This window comes from Camelus dromedarius, chromosome X (assembly GCF_036321535.1).
Source record: "Camelus dromedarius isolate mCamDro1 chromosome X, mCamDro1.pat, whole genome shotgun sequence".
Lineage (NCBI taxonomy): Eukaryota > Metazoa > Chordata > Mammalia > Artiodactyla > Camelidae > Camelus > Camelus dromedarius.
In genome coordinates, this window is record NC_087472.1 from 31176141 (window position 1) to 31198225 (window position 22085).

Below are 22085 nucleotides of genomic sequence, written 5' to 3' on the forward strand. Positions count from 1 at the left end.
ATTCAAAATGCACTTTTTATTCACTTTAACACAGATGATTTTTTACAGTTGAAACAAAATATCTGATACACAATTTTGAGTTTTTAGCAGCACCTGCAACAAGAGGATTGTGGAATACCTCAGGGTAAAGTAGAGATGACTGAGGCAGGCACAAATTAACCTGAAATTCGTCAATCCACTGAAGACATATGGAAACTGAGGCCCCTTGAATGTTAGCCCAATACATGAAAATAAATTAAATAAATATTCTGTATGATGTTTAATGGACCATTGAAAAACAGCATAGTTCCAATTAGAAATATCTTGTTCAAAAATCCAGTGTTCATTTAAAAAAACACCTACTGAAAATATTGCACTGCACATTCTAGAGTACACAATTTCTAAGCCTATGTGCACAGTTCCTGGTACTCACAGATTTCAGCCTTTGGTGGTTTTTAATCTTATCCAAACTATATGTGAGCACCCCACTGAGTATTACTCACCAAAATGCCACTGTTTTTGTCACTTAATGTTAAGTGTTTTCATTAAGATATTGTGTAGTGATTTGGCAAAAAAAAAAAAAAATTGGTGTGGCTAAGGGGAAAGGGGCTTCAATTGACCTGCCAATAAAATGAACACTTGTCTTGGATGGACAGGAGGCCTATGAATGGGATACTCAAGTAATTTTTTTATTTAAATGATCACATGCCATTCAAATAGTGACAAGTACTTTTGTGAGTGGGTGGAGTTCTTTATGAAGGCCTGAGATCTACAGATAGAAACTATTATAAGCAGAGTGCAAGTAGAAAGAGAAGGCCCCAGGTCTCATGCACTTTTAAACAATTAGCATTGAACAATTCTGATGTACAGATTTTCACCCTAACATGATTGTAGCAAAATAATCATAGAACTGGGAGACCAGTGTGGCTGGCTATAGGCATAGGCAGGATAGGGACCAATACTTAAGAGCCGTGGGGGTCCCAGTTCTGGCTTTGACTTCTGGCATCAAAGTTAGTTGGACAATGGGGTCAGGACCATATTTAAATGGGAAATACTGAGTATTACTGGGATGAAATATCATCTTCCATTTATCTATGTGGCAAAAAAGTCCCAGAGCTCTTAAAGCACATAAGGTCCCACATGTAAGGCTGATTCCATATGTGGCTACAATGGAGAGTTCTAGGCTATATTCCTGTGAAAGCTCCTGTCCCCTCCCCGACCTAGGTCTCTTTCTGGGGTCATTTCTAACTGTCCCTCACTATCTTGGGTCATTATTTTTATCAGAGATGTTTTAAGAGTACAGATTAAAAGCTATGCAAGACAAATAGATCAACTGGCAAGAACTAGACTGCATATTCATAATACAGTATATAGCTGGCAATGGTTTGTCAAATCAAAATTTGATTTGATCACAAAGTTTTGATTTTGATTTGACAAACCATTTTTGCATTTTAATATAGTATCTTTAGGATGTTTATATCGGGCATGTAATGATTACTCAGAGCTCAAGAATTTTTCCTGCCATAGTGCAAAAGCAAAAGAGCTATGTAGTTGCTGTTAAATGCTGATCCCAGAATAGTTTGAGAAATTTTAAAGTCCCTTTCCATAGTCTTAGCTGCTGTCTTAAGATAAATCTAATTATAACATGGCACTGAAATATAGTTTGTAGCTTATAGATTCCTAGAACTTAGAGCTGGAAGGGACCTTAAACCAAATATCTAGCCAGTACAGAAAATCTTTTTTATGGTATTTCAATACCTGGTCATCCACATCTTCCTAACTCTTTTCACTGGAAGGGAGTTCACCATTAAGGCAGTCCATTCCACTGTCGGACAACTCTAATTATGAGACGTTCATTCTAACACTGGATTAAAGTATGTTCTCTTTTGTTACTTTCAATGTCTTAGTTTGGCCAGCTGAACATATAGTGCAACATAAAAGAAATCAGTTCCTTCTTCTACAATAAACATTCGAGTTAAGGAACGTTGTAAGAAAAGTCCAGTATCCTCCCATCTGTTCTGAAGGCTTCTCTGAGAGAAGTATTGTGGACCAAAGGACCATCAAAATTATGAGCAGAGTGCAGTGTGTCCAAAGTCATATACTAAACAGCATTGTTAAATTGATACGAGGTTGCCAGAGAAGCAACATCCCTGCACAGCAAAAGTAGACTTACGACATGAAAGCAGACCAACCATTTATTTGCAAGGGTGGTTGGCATATTTGAGCATAATCCATTCACTAGTACCCTGTTACTTTAAACACAAGGAGTATAATAAATTTCCAATGTCGTTAGTGTATCTCTTCTTGAGACAGTATTTCTTGAAAAGCTCAGCTGGGAGCAAATCACACATGAGGATTTAAACAAGGCAGTGTACATCATTATACTTTTGCATTCCTAATCATTATAACCTCTTTATAATTGAAGCTTAGAACATCTTTGTTTGCATTATTATTTTTATTGTAATACGGCTCAGAGTCTTATTTTTTTTCCCCTTGACAGACATGTCAGAAACTGCTTGGCAAGAGTTGATGGTGACATTTGTTAGTTGATAAATGGAACGCTTTAAGGGATAGCTGTAGCTCTTTAACTCCTTCATGCGGCTGGTTTCTAAGTTTAAACTGTGATGTGAAAAATATTTAAATCTCTCAGGACTAAAGCTTTCTGAAGTGTCCTGATACACACAAGAAGGAAATAGCAGAAATCACGCAAAATACACTTGGCTTGATAAAGCTTTTTTTTTTTTTTTAAATCGCTCTACAACTTCAATTTGAAAGGCTCTGATTCACCATCATAACCTTATCTCGCACCCTTTTGTATGTGTGTGCGCTCTTAGAGGGGCACAGTTATTCTTATGCTACTGACTGACCAATTTGGGGCACACTTTGAAAAGGCTTCCTACTTTTAACAGCATGAAGATCCTGATTTGGAGCCACTGTTCAAGTCAATAGTGTGACCTAACATGCAATGCTCCAGCTGTTCCTCTACAGCCAACACCTGCCTGACCGCTTCTTCAAAGGCCACTGTCACGTTAGTATCATCTTTGGCACTTGTTTCTAGGTAAGGGTAATCTCCATTCTCCATGCACCAGGCCTGTGCCTCCTCAGTAGTCACTTGCCTATCCTCTTTGTCTACCTTGTTACCCAGAACTACAAAGGGGAAGTGCTCAGGGTCTTTCACATCTGCGTAGTAGATGAATTCTTTCTGCCAATTACCAAGGTTCTCAAAGCTCTGCCGGTCATCCACGCTGAAGGTCAAGAGGCAGCAGTCTGCTCCCCTGTAGAAGGGTGTCCTAAGGCTCTTGAAACGTTCCTGCCCTGCAGTGTCCCAGATCTGGAGAGTTACAAAACGTCCATCTACCTCCAGATCTCGATTTAAGAACTCTACCCCTATGGTGTGAAAAGCCTGGGAGTCAAATTTATTGGTTACATAACGGTTCATGAGTGAGCTTTTCCCAACTCCACCATCACCCAAGAGAATGACCTTTAAGAGCAGGGATTTCCCACTCATTGTTGCAGCACCAGATGGAAAGGAGTATATAACCAAGAGAGCCTGAAAATAAAAGAAAAAGTAGGAGGGAAGACAGTTAAAATCTGAAACTGAAATCAACTGCATAGTAAATTTCTCTGAAATACGAGGCCTTCTAATTTAACTTCTCTTGATTCATGCTCATTAAATGATATAGTATAGCAGAAGGAATAAAACTCTTTTTGCATAAGGGAGAAAATAGGTCTTATTTTCCTGAAGTCTCTTTCTTGCCTGTGCCAGGAAGATGGCCGAATGCCATGGATAAACGGACTAGCAGATGGTGCTGTAATCTGGTTCAGTTCTGATCCTATTCCAGGCGAGAAAGCCTAGAACAGGAATATTACTCAAATGTGTAACATGTTAGCTTCCGGTTTGGACAGTTCCAAACAAGAGGCAAAAAGTATGAAGTTGGTTTCGGGTTTGAAGTCTGTTCCCGAGGGACTCAAGAAATATTGAGGAGAGAAAGCTGTGTAAGCTGGAATCTTGATTCTGTTAATAGAGGTCTGGGTTAGAATTACAGTGGACCCCAGAACTGGGAAAAGAGAAAAGTATCAGGTTTCTTCAGGCATTTGCTCCATTATACTTGCACGGATATGGATACCCTCACAAGTAAAGGATCTTCCATAATCTTTTCTTCAGGGGAACAATGGCACTCAAGTTGATAACTGTTGACTGGTATCATTATAACGGCTATCATTGAGGAAGAAAATCTTGAATAAGCTTATTAATTTCTGGATTTAGTTTCTAATTCCATAGTAACACCAATGAAAACATACTGTAAACTCTAAGAGCTAATAATTATACAGTATCCTTTGTGTTACCTCCACAACGTGTCTATAGGTGGAACACCTAGGATGCAGGTTAAAATAAAAAGATCAAATGTTTACTGAACAACTACCTTGTACTAGATTCTGTTAGGTACTTTTACACTAGCTTTGTGGGAACTCAACAATGATGATGTTTATTGGGTGTTATTTATGCAAGTGACTTAAATTGATGAAAACTAATCACTAATCAAAAGAGCACATGCAAAAGAGCTTCTGGAGGCACACACATTTGAAATGTAGATTAAAAAAACCCTCAGTAGTTCTTAAAGTTATGTTGCTGTGCATGTATACTAACTATACGTTTTTCTAAATATTTATTTTTCATTTTAGCATTTTTTTATTTTTAATATTTATTTTTTAATTAAGATATAGTCAGTTTACAACGTTCCGTTAGTTTCTGGTGTACAGCATAGTGATTCAGTTATATAGAGATATATTTTCCTTTTCATATTCTTTTTCATTATAGGCTATTACAAGATATTGAATATGGTTCCCTGTGCTATACATTTTTCAGAGATCAAATAAAAACATATAAAATATATACCTACCCAGAAGAAAATAAAATATAAACCCAGTTGTGTCTTTGTCACAATCTTAGTCTTTTTCTTGTTGTTGTTATATTTTTTCTTTTTAGGATTCTGAAAAACAGATTGTGAAACATTAGTTTTTAAAATTTATAATAAAATAAAGGCTATAGATACAAATATGATCAAGCAGGAAAAAAAAACAGACAAACCTCAACTTACCTACAGAAGATGCTTTTCATGAATATTCTTAAAAAGAGTTCAAATGCTACAAACACTTAACATGGACAAAATAATTTTATTGCATGAATTTTAACTTGTCTTAACTTGAGTGTACTTTATATGATTTTTAAAGTTTTATATTGTCTCATCATTGAACTTGCCATTCAAAGTAAAAGTAAATCAAAGAAAGTAGCGACATTCACATTAGGTGATACTCAGGAAAGGGAAAGCACAGAGGAGTCTAAGATATGCTGAAATCCTAAGTCAGAGATGAAACGCCTTTCCTTTATATCTACCAATGTTCCCATCTACAAGAAAGTTATTAATGCACTCCCCAATCTGCCTTGAGGTTGTCTCTGCAACTGATTCCACAAGATCAGAGAAGAAAAAGATATGTTTGGGGATTCCTTGTTTACAATATATAATCTTGGCTAATTATTTTACTCATTAATTTCAGTCATCTGTCTTAAACACAGGTTTTAGTATTTAGCTGGCTTTATTAAATTCAAACACATCTTCATTTAAAATTATATTTAATTATGGCAAGTGTCTTATTTAAGAAGCATCAAGAGTACTGGTCTAAAAAGAAAAACAGTTCCTCGATTTGTTGAGTAGTCTTTCTTACTGAGGAATAAAGAAGCTTTCAAGAAATCTCTGCTGCTTAACAGTCTCATGTTATTTTTGTCAAATATAGATAAAGCCTATAATAAGGGATTCATTAGAGAGCTAAATCAGTAGGTATGAATTTAAATAATGTCTTCTAAATTGATAGGCTTTATCCTTCTTCTTGGTCTATATCTATTCTAAAAAATTCTCAAGTTTTCTACAATTCCTGATTTTTGTCCTTTTTCCCTGCTCTCAAATTGCTGTCTTTGGAAGTAGCTCAAGTAACAAACATTTCTTTAAATGGAGACGAAACAAGTGTTAGCACACTTCTTTTTTATACTGGTCTTTAGGATAATTTTACAGAGGAGAACTTTTCAGCTCTCACTTGAAGGAAGTACAAACTTGGGCATAATACTCATAGTACTAAAGGCCCATGCCAAATGAGCTTCCTTAAGGTCCTAGCAAACAGGTGTTCACATCATTAAATGACTCACTAACTCTACTTTCCCGGCTGTTGCGGATAAACTCAAATGACGGGTCAAGGACTGAGTGAATATGGAAACCAAATACTCAGCTCCAGGAATAATGATGAAGTATTAATAACTATCTGAGATAATGCTGCAGTTGCTTGAGCATTCCCTATTTGGTCGTGTGCGCACATAACTTCTGGGTGCATAGGCTCTAAACTAGGGAAAGAGGAGGAAAAGCAATGCGATTCAGGGTCAGTCAAGTGCACTGGGCAGGCAGCAATCAGGAGACAAAGGTCTTCATCGCTGCTTTCCCATTCATTTATTTTATGAACTTGGGCAGGTCGCTTAATCTTGCTGTCTTTCTTCCTATATAAAAATAGAGCTGATAACACCTGCCCCACTTAACACACAAGACTTGGGGGGAAATGAATAACTTATGAAGTCTGCAAAGATTTGTAAGCATTTACTGAAATTTTTGGTTTGAAATTTTTGTTCCTCTTGCTCCTCCATCTCCTTTCACTCACTGGTGGGGGCCTTGTGATTCATATTAACCCTTCTCAGAAAGGGCCTGCCAGTGGGAGGATAACAATTCTTCCTTCCCTCTTTCTTCCATATCTGAGAAGCCCTTGTTCCCCAACAATTTTGAGCATCTGCATAAACCACAGAATCTTAGTGCTGGAGGGACCTTAAGGGTCTTCTTGTCCAATCCTGCAACTGATGCTTGAGAAAACACCTGGGTGCCTATTATGTGCTTACTAAGGTGACCCTCCACTTTCCTCTGCTGCTTCCAACTCCCATTTGTTTGTCAGAGGTAGAAATGAATAGTTTGGGCTTGGCTCCTTGCCCTCAATCACTAAATCCTGGTGATTTTTCCTTAGAATATCCTTTTCCAGTCTTCTGCTAATATTTGAACTTTGGTCCACATCTCCTTGCATCTAATCTGTTGTGAAAGCTTCCCTGCTCTTCTCTCCCTGCCTCTGGTTTCTCCCTACCTAATCTACTTTGCAAAGCTTCATCACTTGAGCACCCACTGGGTGTAGACATTGTTGGCAATCGTATGTGTTTAAGGCAAGGTCTTACCCTCAGGGAGTTTACAAATTAACATATAAGCTTCAGATCTCATAGTTTATAGTTTATAGTTGAAATAGTATCATTATGCTGTCTTATTTTGCTAACAAAATCTTTTTTCTTTTCCTGCACAAGTAGGTCTTTCCCACACAACCAAATTCTAAATTCCTGGGTCACAAGGCACTTGTTTGTGTATGTCTTTGAAGTCCCCTCAAGCAGCACCAGAGTCCTCTATATGGATAGTCAGTAAACATTTGTTTATTAATTAGGTAAGTACCCGGAACTAACGCCTCTGAACTGATGCAAAGGTACAACAGATTCCCAGTTCTGTAAGCTATCCAAATACTATTATTTATAAGGTGACTAAAGAGCAGAAGTTATGGACTTATCTGGATCACTTTCTAGATGGGACTTAACAGGAATTCCACCTGTTGAAACTTATTGGAAATGCTCCAGTTTCCCTCCCCTTCCCTTCACATTAAAAAAATAAATATATAAATTTCTCCATTCCTGCCCAAAACAAGAGCAGAATAATTATGTCCACTTTGTTTTCAGTGGGTACTGGCATCCCCATCCTCTTCCTCCTCCTCCTCCTCACCATTTGAGTGTGATATCCTTCAGTACATAATTAAATTAAAAAGTACTAGCACAGTATAAAAGCAAATCAAACTTTTTTCTCCTCCAGAATATGCCAAATTTAAATCAAATCTTAAAAGAAGATAGCATTAAGTAGGCAAAGGAATTCTTTGCTAACCCTAAGTACATTTATTAGGAAAGTCAAATCCGTTACACATTCCTTAAGGGTCCCATATCAAGGTAGGATTTGGACTAAAATGTTTATTCTGATCTTGGTCCTATTCAGAGAAAGATCTGGCTTTAAATGACTTAAACATCCCAGACACGCAGTTCCCTTTTCCTACTCCATTTCCCCCAGATTAACAAACATTCTCTAAGGACAGTTGATTCACTTTTTTCCCCAATTAGGGTCTAAGTCTTGAATAGTAAGATGACTTAGAAATTCATATAACTGGTAGCTTTCTTTATTGTTTGATACACTTGAAACCTTCTAAATCTGCTGTGTCTGCACCCACACAGGCTTATTAAAATTATTGTATTTAGTTGGGGATGCTTGGGGGTGGGGATGGAGGTGAGGGAGGAGGCAGGACAATGGTAAGAAAGAGCCTGAACCTTTGAAAATAGTACATTTTAGTGTGCTGATGGAGAGAAATACAGAAAAGCAAATTGGCAACATCAGTTCAGTTGTCATGGGTAGAATGATGCTCAGATCCATAGTGCAAGATTGTCTGGGAGCAAGTTTTGAGAGGGATGTGTACTGCAGGGCTGAGGGTGGGGGAGGAGAACCAGGGGAGGGCTAGGCAGTGAGTGAGAGTGGCCCTGGTGGCAATCTGCACAGGAGAGAAGCTATAGTTAGAGCTGTGGGGAAAGCCCATCTTGTGGTGACACACCGGTCGAGGCTATTCAACTCACTGTTGATTCCTGGCACAATATTTGGAAATACTGCACTGGAGAATTGGGTGGGGCTTTCTTTACTATACGTAAAAATCAATACAAATAAGAAATGATTGGATCTTTGAGACTCTCTGCCTTAAATGGTGTAGGTTGTTTCCAGTACAACTTGATGCTTGGGGCTGGGGAGGGGGGTGAGCGGGTTCTGTGGCGAGGAAGCCCTCTGACGCACTGGATTCATTTCGTAGAGCTAACAAGTTACCACCTAAGTCCATTGAGTCCAAATGCACAGCTGTCATGCCACTGAAGAGCTATTCCTACATTTATGCCCATATTTATATCCGACATGCAACTAGAAGGGTCCAATGTGGACTTTCATCTCTAACCCTTCACTCCTCACAATGACAGCTCTGGGGATATGAGCTTGAAAGCACAGTAGATAGCAATTTGGCACTGTCCCCAGGCCACTTCTTCCTAAGTAGACTGCCTGGGACAAATAGGAAAGCTTTGAGTGACATTTACTGAGCAGGGTAGAGGAAAAAGAAGCTTTCTTAGGAGGCCGGGAATGCTGGCATCTTTACAACAGGGGTACCGTTAGCATGAGGGATCCAGAAAGTGAGATGCCACGCAGAGTTCCAACTACCTCGGACCCGGGTCGGCTCACCTCATCCCCAGCTCTGAGAACCAGCAGCCGTGGCGCATGCGCACTGAGCCACACCCGCTCCCCACGGAGCCCTGCGCCTCTCTGCCGGGCTTTGGCAGCCGCTCGGGATTACTCAGCAACGCCCCCCTCCACCGTCTCCCACCCCCCAGCTCCGGCCCCCGCGGCGTCGAGGTCCCTTTGCCCAGGTGCAAGTGTCTCCAGGGATCCCCTAGACCTCCCTTCCTCCCTCTGTCCCCAGGCCCCCCCACCTCCCGGCCTCCTGCGTCCTCCGGCCGCTAAGCCCCCGTCGCTGCCCACGCACCGGCACCTTACCCAACACAATGGGAGAGAGGCGGGAGAGGGCCGCGGGGGCCAGGCCGGTCGGCTCTGCGTGCCGGCAGTCCGGCTCCTCGGCGACACCGTCACTGCTCCTGCCTCCTCCTCGTCCTCCACGGGGCGGCAAGTGCAGCTTGGACCTCGGTGGCCTGACAGCTGCTGCTCGCGCCCGCCGCTGCCGCCGCGCAGCGTCTCGCGCCCGCGCCCGCCAGGGGAGGGGGCGGGGCCCGCGCCGCCTCCTGCTGCCCCTTTCTCGGCGCCGAGGACCCAGGGTAGCCGCCTCCCGCCCTCGCGCGTCGAGAGCGCTCCCTGGCTCGCTCACACTTCTTCCACGCTCAGTGTCCAACCCTGGTCTCCCTTGTCTCCTCCCCTCCCCTCGCAGATTAGTAGGCACAGCGACAATGGCTCGTCAACAATTGCTCTCCCACTTAGCATCTCCGCAGCCCGGGTCCACAGCCTCATTTCCGGCAATTATCCTTCGACCTACCTCATTTACCCTACCTCCAAACCCTCTGCTTTTGCGAAGAGGATAGCACAGACACCCTCTTGTTTAAAATAACTCAGGGAAATACATGATCACGACACAATACTAGGCCCTCTGGCTGGCTACTGCTCATGAAATTCTCATTGTCATCCAAAAGGCAAGATTCACATCTGTAGCTCAGGCAGAGAAAACATGCTGCCCGTTACCCTTGCCGATTTCTGTCCTAGGGGGCCACACAGAGCATTACCTGAGATTCCCGGAAATGCTGCATAGAATGCAATGTTCCAATTGTGCCAAGCCACCCAGCCACTCACTTCTTTTTGTCTCCTGTGGCCCTCTGTGATCTTTTTCCTGATCAAAGGAGGGTGGAGCTCCTGGGGTCATTTAGCCTGTACTCCATCCCCGTCAGGCTGATTCATCTCTGAAGCTTCCCCAATGTCTGATAACCCGTGCATATGTGGCACTGCCCCTCACTCCCCAGTTGTCCCCTCAGGGCCATTAGGCACTCTTCCTCAGCCTAGGCCTCTCTCTCCCTACCTCTTCCCAACGCAACCACACTGCCAGCCCCACAGGCCCCAGCTTAAACGTCACTTCCTCAGGGTAGTCTTTTTCAGTAACCCCAGAATAGAGAAAGTGCCCCCAATTTATTCTCTTGTAGCCTCCTGTATCCTGCTCTTCTTTTCTTTGTAATACTTATCAGTTTATGATGAGACCTAAATTTTTTAAAATTAAAACAATTTTTATTGTAGTTGATGTACAAGGTTATATAATTTATAGGTGTACACTGTAGTGAGTCACAATTTTAAAGGTTAAACTCCATTTATAGTTATTATAAAATATTGGCAAAGTATTTTCTGTGTTGTACAATATATCCTTGTAGCTTATTTATTTTATATATAGTAGTTTGTACCTCTTAATCCCCTACCCTTATCTTGCCCCTCCCCATTTCCCTTTCCCCTCTAGTAACCACTAATTTGTTTTCTCTGTGTCTGTTTTTTTAATTACATTCACTAGTTTATTTTTTAGATTCCACATATAAATGGTACCATACAGTATTTGTCTAACTTATTTCACTTAGCATAATGCCCTCCAAGTCCATCCATGTTGTTGCAAATGGCAAATTTTCATTTTTAATGGCTGAGTAGTATTCCTCTGTGTGTGTGTGTGTGTGTGTGTGTGTGCATGCGCACGCACCACATCTTCTTTATCCATTCATCTGTTGATGAACACTTAGGTTGTTTCCATATCTTGGCAATCATAAATAACTGCTATGAACATTGAGGTGCATGTGTCTTTTCCAACTAGTGGGTTTTTTAAGATATATACCCCCAAGTGGAATTGCTGGGTCATGTGGTAGTTCTATTTTTAGTTTTTTGAGAAACCTCCATACTGTCTTCCACAGTGGCTACACCAGTTTACTTCCCCACCAACAGTGTATGAGGGTTCCCTTTTCTCTATATCCTCGCCAACATTTGTTATTTTGTTCTTTTTGATAATAGCCATTCTGACAGGTGTGAGGTGATATCTCATACCTTGTGGTTTTAATTTGCATTTCTCTGATGATTAACAATGCTGAGCATCTTTTCGTGTGCCTATTGGCCATCTGCATGTCCTCTTTGGAAAAATGTCTATTCAGATCTTCTGCCCATTTTTTAATTGGGTTGTTTGTTTTTTTGAGTTGTATGAGCTATTTATATATTTTGGATATTAATCCCTTATCAGTCATATCATTTGCAAATACTTTCTCCCATTCAGTAGGTTGTCTTTATGATGAGATATTTAAATGCATGAGTATTTGCTTGATAGCTGTCTTCCTCCACTAAACTATACTGCACTATAAAGTCAAGGTTTGTGACTGTTTAGATTCAACATCATATCCTCAGAGCCTAGGGCAATGCTTATTACATGGGACATGCTCAGAAAATATTTGTTGAATATGAATGAATGTTGTTTCATCAGCAATTATGGTTATTTAAAAACAAAATAAATGGATCTAACTGAATCCCTTGTGCTCCTACTTAAACCAGTCTCGCTCCCCAACACAAAGACACTGAAACACTCTTTTGATGGAGAAGAAAAGCACATAATTCTTTAAGGACTATTTTTTTACTCACACATTCTTATCTGTAATAAAAAAACTTTTGAGCATGGGGCCCAATATATGTATATGCATTTATAGATTTTATACATGTACTACTGTGCATATAAACTTTATATATAAGTTATAATACATACACAGTAAAAATGCTCCAACATAGAAATTTTAAAAGAATGATGAAAAACCAAATATGTTGATGTTCCAATGTTTTCGTTCTGCACTCTGTTGAACTGTTTTGTGAACTACTCAAAATAGCAGTCCTTCATATTAGTCTCTCATCTTTACATGAATCTGGATTCTTTCATCTTTTCCTTAGATGCTATTTTCCAAAAGCTTAGTCATCTTTGAGAATCCCCCCAAACCTACTTGAAGTTTTAAGGGCCTTTTAATTTCTAGGCTCAGAGGCTCGGTTCTGTAGTCAGAAATTCTAAACTGCTGAAGGCATTATGTATTTGCAGAAGGTTGGAACCTTTAGGGGTAAGCAAAATCCTATGTTAGCTCGAAGATTCCGAAGCAAATTCTATATTAAAAGAGTCTGTAAGGCCACTTGAAAAGCAATTACCATCCACATAGAATAGAAGCAACATGACTACTGCTGGTAATGAGAGAACAGCTCAAAGTTTCAAACCAACAGCTGTAGGTTTTGTGGCTCTCAGACTGGACTGTTCCAAATGATCCATTGTTGAGGTCTGTCAAACCATGCCCTCCATTAATAATGCTTCCATGGATAATGAAATAATATAATCCTATCTTTGTAACAATTACACCCACACCCAAGCTCCCACACACACCCTCACACCTCTAACTCCCACTATTTTGGTACTAGTTCTGACCTCAGAGATGGCAGATAGGTTTTGAGAAAGTCTCTCTTAATTTAAGGAAAAATGAAATCAGAAATATAAGTTTTTCCTTTGAGGATGGTGAGTAGCTTCTAAAAACAGTTTGCTTGTCGACAAGAATGCAGGTTAAAAGAAAAAAGTTCAAAGCAAATATGATGTTCAGCATCTCTGTGCAAGAAGTCATTGTTCACTAAAATACCCAACTTTCCCTTTTAAAAGAAGAATTTTCCTAAGGCTGAAAGACTAAATATTTAACTTTTTTCCTTTTGAGATCGTTACAGATCTGTTGTTGTCACAAATGCTGCAAAACATTGCTCAGATGAACGTGTATATCATAATATGATGGTTTCTGTAATGTTTTGAAAATTGTGTTGGCTAGTGTAAAACATCCAAAGTAAGCTTACTCAACTTTTCTTAAAGAAAGCATTGTGTTCTAAGCCTATGAAAGATCAGTTTATATTAATTGTAATGTTAAGTTAGGTTAAAGTGTCATCTTCCTATGGCCTTAAAGGAAGAATGGTTTTCTTAAATTTCATATATAGCATAAACTTTATTTGCTTAATCAATATCTTTGACAATTTCACCTCATTTGCCAATTTAGATCATTTGAAATTTACTGCTTATATCACAATGGGAAAATGTGATGTCTGCAGCAGGGACAGGAGTGGGATGGTGGCCATCTGCACAATGTGCTAGTCAGTGCAATCCCTCCTCAACGTAACAAGCCTCTAACTATCTGGATTGATTTCATACATCTTTTAAATCTCCTTTTCCTCATGTTAAGTATGTGCAAGTCTTTTCATCAGTCTTCCTGTGGACCTGGCTTTTAGATCTTTCAACCTCTTGGCCTCATCAAACACCCACAACTCTGTCACTGTTGCTCAGGAAATATAGTGACTAGATATGAAGTACAAATATGCTTTGACTAGATTTATAATATCAACAATCATTTCTGAAAATGGTTACCTCTTTTGCTCTATCAGTGCTTATTATATTTCATTTCTGGCCATTTCTCCCATTTGTCAGAGTCACAAAAAATTCTTACTATGTATTCTAAGATGCTAGTCTCATCTCCCAATTTGGCTCCATTTACAAATTTTGTGAGCATGTTCTTGATTCCATAATTCAGGTAATTAATTCATCCATCTATTCAGCAAATATACATGCCTACTCTGTGTCTGGGCCTGCTCTAGAACCTAGGAGTCTAGTGATGAACAAAAACAGACATAGCATCTGGTCTCATGAATGACAATCTAGTAGATAAAAATCTAAGTGCTACAGTCATTTTGGAGAACAGTTTGGCAGTTTCTTACAAAACTAAACACACTCTTACCATGTGATCTAGCAATTACACTTCCTGGTATTTACCCAAAGGAGTGGAAAATGTATGTCCACACAAATCCTGCACACAGATGTTTACAGTAGCTTTGTTCATAACTGTCAAAACTTGGAAGCAACCAAGATGTTCTTCTGTAGGTGAATGGATAAGTAAACTGTGGTACATCCAGACAGTAGAATTTTATTCAGTGCTAAAAAGAAATGAGCTAACAAGCCATGAAAAACATGGAGGAACGTTAAATACATATATACTAAGTGAAAGGAGCCAACTGAATGGCTACACACTGTATGATTCCATCTATATGACATTCTGAAAAAGGAAAAACTATGGAGAACAGTAAAAAAATCAGTAGTCGTCAGATTTTTTTGGAGGGGGAGAGGAGCAGTGAAAATACTTTGTATGATGTCATAATGATGTATACATTCCATTATACATCTGTCCAAACTCATAGAATGTACAACTGCAAGGGTGACCCCTAAAGTAAGAACTATGGACTATGAGTAATTATGATGTGTCAATGTAGGTTCATAAGTTGTAACAAATGTACGGCTCTTGGGTGGGATGTTGTGTGTGGGATGTCTGGTGTGGGATGATAATGGGGCAGGCTAGGCATGTGTAAGGGAGAGGGTGTATCTTTGTGTCTTCCCTAAATTTTTCGGTGAACTTAAACTTGCTTTAAAGAATAAAATCTTAATAAAAAAAGTAAAAACAAAATTTAAATGCCACTATACGTATAAGATAGCAACAACATCAATGACATCAATTATTGCAGGGAGGAAGCTGGGGGCAGTCATGTCTTGGGCAGCCATAAAAGTGCTTTAGAGGAGAGGAGGCTCTGTTTACACGGAAAGTACTTAGACTGGCCTGTATTTCAGGATGAATTTTGCTGGAAAAAAACAAAGTTATAATTCCCCATCAAGGAAAATATCTTCCGTCTTCTGTCAATACAATAATCCAAACATTCAAACATTCATTTCCTACAGTAGAAAATACTATGTGTAGAGCTTTCACTATAGATGAATGGTAATATCTACAGTACATTAAGACACAGACTGGAAGGAATGTTAAGGGATTGATGGTTATATACAAAGGGAGCTAGAGTAGTGTATGGGTGAAATGTGTTTCTATTACTATATGGCAGTTGACATCATGGAAAAAGCACGAGACCAGTTGTCAGCATGCCTGGGTCTTGGTGCTGGCTGACTCTTTTAAGATGTATGTGACCTCTGCTAAATCATTAAACCCCTCAGCCACAATTTCTTCATTTATAGAACGAGGGTGATATTATCTACCCTGCTATCATCATAATGTTGCTGGGAACAACCAAATAAGATAATGTCCGTGAAGCACTTTGGATAATGAAAAGCAGTATCCAAATATACATTTATACATTAATTAGTCATTGTGTTTTAATTCTGGACAGGTTGGAAGAGGTTATCCCCTTACACGGTTCTGTAATTCTTTCCTAAGATAATTTTAGAGCATTGACCACTACAGTTTGTATGTTGTTTTAAATTTTCAGAGGCTGTTTTTTAAAAATCATACCCCCTGAAAAAAATCATGCCACCATATAACCAAAAGAAGAGCCAATACAAAGAGGTTTTTTTCTGATGAATTTCAGTCAAGGGTAAAATAAACTGATGAAAGCCCTCAGCTCAGAATACCTCTAACTACATAATGAATCAAGTTTGTAGGGAATGTTTATGTCATGATCTTCTTGCTATTATTTCATATTGTCTACGGAATTCCAATGCATTGTTTGAAGTATTTCTAGGGCCTACATAAAGATAAGGTTCACATAAGTATTTTTTGAAATTAAAAACCAAAGTTAATACGTTATCACTGACTATGGGGGACCCTTGATTAGTATACAAAGTACTGCGAATGAGTCTGTTCATGGAAAAACTCAGTCTTTAAAAAAGAAGAAGAAAAGCCTCAACGTTTAGAAGATATAACCAGTAGATTTCAAATGTATTAATATTCACAATTACCTGTTTTTAGTACTTTGATTTATGGACTCTACATGTTTCTTGTTCACTTACAAGGTATCAGAAAACAAACAGCATCAAACACCAACAAATATCACATACCTGTTTTTCAACTTGTGCGTCATATGATATTAGTGCTGGTGATGGTGCCAGAAGTTTGAAATACACTTCACATGCACCTATTCCCCCCTCCCCACTCCCAAAATAGAGGAGTCTGGAACAAGCATGCAAGAACAAGCAATGTGGAATTTTTTTGTAATGATAGCTATAATCTGAACCAATGGTTATTGAAATGTGGTTACACTATGTGTTAAGCATCAGCCTCACCTGGAAATTTGTTAGAAATGTAATTTCTCTGATCCCTCTCCAGATCTGCTAAATCCTGGGTGTGGGACTCAGCAATCTTTGTATTCACAAGCCCACAAGTTGATTCTGAAGCACATTAAAATTTGAGAACATTTTAGTTTGATCTAACCTGGGGACATGGACCTGTGATTATCTCTGGTTTGCTGATGAGAATAAATGCATTAGTGAACTATGAACAGGAGATACCTACGGGTCTTCAGAAGAGAAAGAGTTTGTTCTCTCAGATTTACAGCACTGCCCTCTAGCTCTCAAAAAACCTGTAAATCCCCGTGCTGTCCAACCACCAGTTTGAGAAAATGATTAAGTAGTACAACCTTAAATGGCAAAAAAATCCTTTTTACACAGATCAGGCATAACAGAAGAGCATCCATGGTATGTTCTGAACCTTGATTGTGGTAGAGGTTACACAACTGTATGTTTTTTGTTCAAAGTTCACAGAAATGTACACTGAGAAAAAAGAAAGGAGGAAAGAAAAATGGAAAATGTTACCAAATGTAAATTATAAAATAAACTTAGAACTCCAAAAAGATACTTGTTTAAGGCAAACAAACCATCCCTCCCCATGTATTGTAGAAGTAAGGCATAAGCATATGACAAAAGTACAAAGGACAGGAGTGGGGAAAAAAAACATGTAGTGTAAAGTTCTTACTCTACATGTTAAGTAGCATCAATTTTTAAAAAATTTTATTTAATTTAATTTTTAATTTAAGTATATTTGATTTACAATGTTGTGTTAATTTCAGGTGTACAGAAAAATGATTGTTACACATATATATCTGCAACTTTTTCAGATTCTTTTCCATTATAGGTTGTTACAAGATATTGAGTATAGTTTCATGTGCTATACAGTACATTCTTGTTGTTTATATATTTTATGTATAGTAGTGTGTAACTGTTAATCCCAAACTTCTAATTTATCCCCCATGCTCTCTTTCCCCTTCGGTAACCATAAATTTGTTTTTGATGTCTGTGAGTCTATTTCTGTTTTGTAAATAAGTTCATTTGTACCATTTTTTTAAGATTCCACATATAAGTGGTATCATACAATATTTGTCCTTCTCTGTCTGACCCACCTCCCTTAACATGATACTCTCTAGGTCCATCTGTGTTGCTGCAAATGGCATTATTTCATTCTTTATGACTGAATAATATTCATACACACACACACACACACATATCACATCTTCTTCATTCATCTGTCAATGGACATTTAGGTTGCTTCCATGACTTGGCTATTGTAAACAATGCTACCACGAACATTGGGGTGCATGTGTCTTTTCAAATTAGAGTTTTCTCTAGATATATGCCCAGGAGTGAGATTGCTGAATCATATGGTAAGTCTATATTTAGTTTTCTAAGGAACTTCCATACTGTTCTCCATAATGGCTGCACCAGTTATATTCCTACCAACAGTATAGGAGGGTTTCCTTTTCTCCACACCCTTTCCAGCATTTATTATTTGTAAATTTTTTAATGATGGCTATTCTCATTGGTGGGGGTTGATACTTCATTTGTAGTTTTGATTTGCATTTCTCTAATAATTAGTGATGTTGAGCATCTTTTCATATGCCTGTTGGTCATCTGTATTGCTTTGGAGAGATGTCTATTTAAGCCTTTTGCCCATTTTTTGATTGGCTTGGATTTTTTTTATATTAAGCTGTATGAGCTGTTTGTGTATTTTGGAAATTAACCCTTGTTGGTCGCATCATTTGCAAATATTTTCTCCAATTCTGTAGTTGTCTTTTCATTTTGCTTGTAATTCCCTTTGCTGTGCAACATTAAGTGGTATAAATTCATTTAAAAGCTGATTGTGATGAGTTAAATTGTGATAAAGAGCATATTGTAAGTGCCAGAGCTATCACTAAATAAATACAAAACAAAAATGTAGTTAATAAGCCAATTGTGAAGATAAAATAAATCATCAAGAAAAATTGAATTAATCCAGAAGAAGGCAAGAAAAGAAGGAAAAGGAACCAGACAGAATAAGAATAATACAAATAGCAAGATTTTAAAGCCAACTATAAATATAATGACATTAAAAGTAAATTGTCTAAATCAGTAGTCAGTGAACTTTTTCTGCACAGGATCAAGTAGCCAATATTTTAAGTTTTGAGGGCCATAGCATCTATGAAACCCCCACAGCTAGTATCACATGTAATAGTAAAAGACTGGATGCTTTCCACCTAAGATCAGCAACAAGACAAGGGTGTCCACTTTCATCACTTCTGCTTAACATTGTATTTGAGATTCTAGCCAGGACAATAATAGTTTGTGAAAATGTTAATCTGTGTATTTTTCTAGGGAAAAATTCTACAATGTTGATCAAATTCTTAAAGGAATTCACGACCCAGAAAAGGTTAAGAATCTTTCACTGAAGGGTCTTTCCTTGGGATAACTGCCAACCAGAAGTTCCTGAACTGTTCCAATTAAAATGTAACTGGAGAACGTAGTTGAAGCAGCTGTTTCCTTACAGCTTTTCCTGGAACTATAGTCAGACCTGTCTGAGCCTTCTCTGGCTTTGGGGCACCTTTTTGATATTATATAATGTGCTTTAAATCCTACCAGTCATGCTCTACCTGCGTGACCCTCATTGAACTGATTGCTGTTTCCTGCCTAATCCTAGATTCTGACCAGACCTGTGCCAGTATCATAACCATGCTGATGTCACCAGTACATCTTTTCTTCTGACTCATTTCTGTCAGGGCTCTTCACTAGTCCCAGATTGATGGATCAAGATTATCATGTCATTGACAAAGACCAGAAAGTAGGAGTGCAGGGAAAACTGATTTAAAAAGTCAAGATCAGAAACGAAATCCTCTTTAGAGTTTCCCCAAATTGCCTGAGAATATGAATCACTTGGAGGCCTTGTAAAATGCGGATAAAACAGACTCTATCCACCCTTACCTAATGAATCACAATCTTGAGGGGGTGGGGCCTGAGCATCTGTATTTTAACAAGCTCCCTCTGTGAGGTGAGTGTTATGATAAGGTAATTTTGGGAAACATTAAATCTAGATTGCAATTCATCAACCCATCTTGACACTTGATTCTCATAATCAGCACAATTTATGACATTTTAAAGATTGGAAATGTTCATATTTCACAAAAGTAATTAGGTAGAGGATTTTGAATAGTGTATGAGGGCAAAGTTGTGGATTTAGCCTTAATCATCCAATTTACTGTAATTTATGAGTCTGTGTCAAATTGTTCTGTAGCTGATTTTCATCAGGGTTCTTTTTAGTGTGGCTTTGGTTTCTCTGAAATCTGAGGACTTTGGGTTGTGGTTCACCCAGTTTATGCTCAGGAACGTCTTCATGAAGAATTTAAACATTCCTTTCTTTAGTTTGTATTTCACCACTATCGTCATCTTTGTATAAAGGCCACTTTCATGAAAATTGAGCTTCACAACTCATACCTGACAGAAAAATAAATGCTCAGAGGAGCTATTTTAATCACCCAAGATCTCTTTAGTAGCAAGGTCAAAGCATAAACCTGTTCACCTATTCTGTGTTGATTGAGCACTTACCTTACTTTTTCCGAGGCAATGTACTCACTGATAGGGACACAAAGATTCAGAAGACTTGGTCCCTACTCTCAAGGAAGCCCAGGTCTTCAGATCCCGAAACAAGTCAAGCAGCTTTAAGATGTTGTGCTACTGTTAATATCACTTGAACTTCATTAGAGAAAATTGCTTTTAATTTTGACTCCTGTATTTATCAAAACAATCCTTGGGACTGCAGCAGGAGAGAGAGGTTGCACACTATCATCCTAGAGACATGTTTTGTCTGGTCTGTACAGCCCTTATATCTTCTTAAGTTGTCAGTTAAAAATTGGGAGAGTTCACATTTAAATATTTAGATTTCTGGATTCTCTTTAAAAAAAACCCCAAAGATCTGGCCTTACTGGACCAATGTTCCCTTGTGGCAATAATTCTATGGTGGTGAGGGGCTGCTGCCAACTTTTTATGGGCTGGTGCGAGCAGTTCACATGGTCTACCTTGTGTGCACTCCTACTGCCTACCCAACCCCTGAAGCATTTAAGTTGGCTAACCCAGTCAATTAACTTCTGGGGCTACCAGTTGTTGTATGAACTGTTCCTGACAGCAGATGGCAGCAAGAAGCTGTGTAATTTCTATTTCCCCTTCAAGTAGGAAAGATGTGCACTTGATTTCAGAAGATTTTCTTTTTCCCTCTTAAAAAAACCCCCTAAGGTCACTAGATTTTAGTTGAGCCATATTTTGACAAAGTAAGTGGTGAGAAAGGGATTTAGTACCAGGACTGAGAAGTAGTCCACTGTGTGCAGTAAAAATCTGTAAGGCATAAGTGGAATAGCTAGTTATCAGCAAAATAATCCTGAAACTGAGAGGTAGGGCAAGTTGGCTTACAGCCACTAGTTGGAAACATCTTCACATTATATACAAAAATTAGCTCAAAATGGATCATAAAACTAAATGTAAGAGCTAAAACTTTAAGACTATTAGAAGAAAATTAAAGAGTAAATCTTTGTTGATTTTGGATTAGGCAAAGGTTTCTTAGACACGACACTCAAAGTGCAAGCAACAAAAGAAGTAGTTAAATGGGACTTCATCAAACATCAAATTTTAAACTTTTGTGTTTCAAATTATATCACTGAGAAAATGGAAAGATAACCTGCAGAATGGGAAAAAAAAATTTTGCAGATCATATATCTCATAAAGAACTGGTATATAAAGAACTCTTACAATTGAACAATAAAAAGACAAATGACCCAATTTTAAAAAAGCAGTCAAAGCATCTGAATAGACATTTCTTTAAGGAAGATATGCAAATGAATAATAAGCATATAAGAAGACATTGAACCTTATTTGTCATCAGGGAAACACAAGTCAAAACCACAATGATGTACCATTTCACTCCTCATAGGATGACTAACACACAAAAAAACAGCAGAAAATAACAAGTGTTGGTAGTGATGTGGAGAAATTAGAACCCTCGAACATTACTGATGGGATTGTAAATGGTGCAACTACTTCAGAAAACAGTTGGAGTATTTCTCAAAATGTGACCTAGCAATACCATTCTTAGATATATAGCCAAGAGAAATGAAAACATATGTCCACACAAAAGCTTGTACACAAATATTCATAGCAACATTATTAACAATAGCCAAAAGGTGGAAACAATCCAAATGCCCATTAACTGGTGAATGGATAAACAAAATGTAGTATATATATACAATAAAATGTTATTCAGTTACAATATGGAATGAAGTACCAAATATGCTGCAATACAGATAAACTTTGAAAAATTATGCTAAATGAAAGAA

General features: G+C 38.4%; 2 protein-coding genes across 2 annotated transcripts in view; one reads left to right on the forward strand and one right to left on the reverse strand.

The window, feature by feature from the left end:
* RAB9B (RAB9B, member RAS oncogene family) lies at positions 1-9812 on the reverse strand. Its single transcript, XM_010996822.3, has 3 exons — positions 9666-9812; positions 4881-4970; positions 1-3529 (listed from the first exon to the last, which is right to left on the reverse strand). The coding sequence occupies exon 3, from the start codon at positions 3485-3487 to the stop codon at positions 2882-2884; it is 606 nt and encodes a 201-aa protein (XP_010995124.1). The 5' UTR covers positions 3488-3529; positions 4881-4970; positions 9666-9812; the 3' UTR covers positions 1-2881.
* Positions 9674-22085, forward strand: part of LOC116150991 (histone H2B type W-T) — a 23509-nt gene continuing 11097 nt past the window's right edge. Inside the window, exon 1 of the mRNA XM_064483170.1 lies at positions 9674-9940. Coding sequence (XP_064339240.1) covers positions 9674-9940 — 267 coding nt within the window. The remainder of the gene's footprint in view (positions 9941-22085) is intronic.

Excerpts from the sequence above, each read along its gene's own strand:
- RAB9B (XM_010996822.3), bottom strand. The coding sequence starts at position 3,487 with ATGAGTGGGAAATCCCTGCTCTTAAAGGTCATTCTCTTGGGTGATGGT.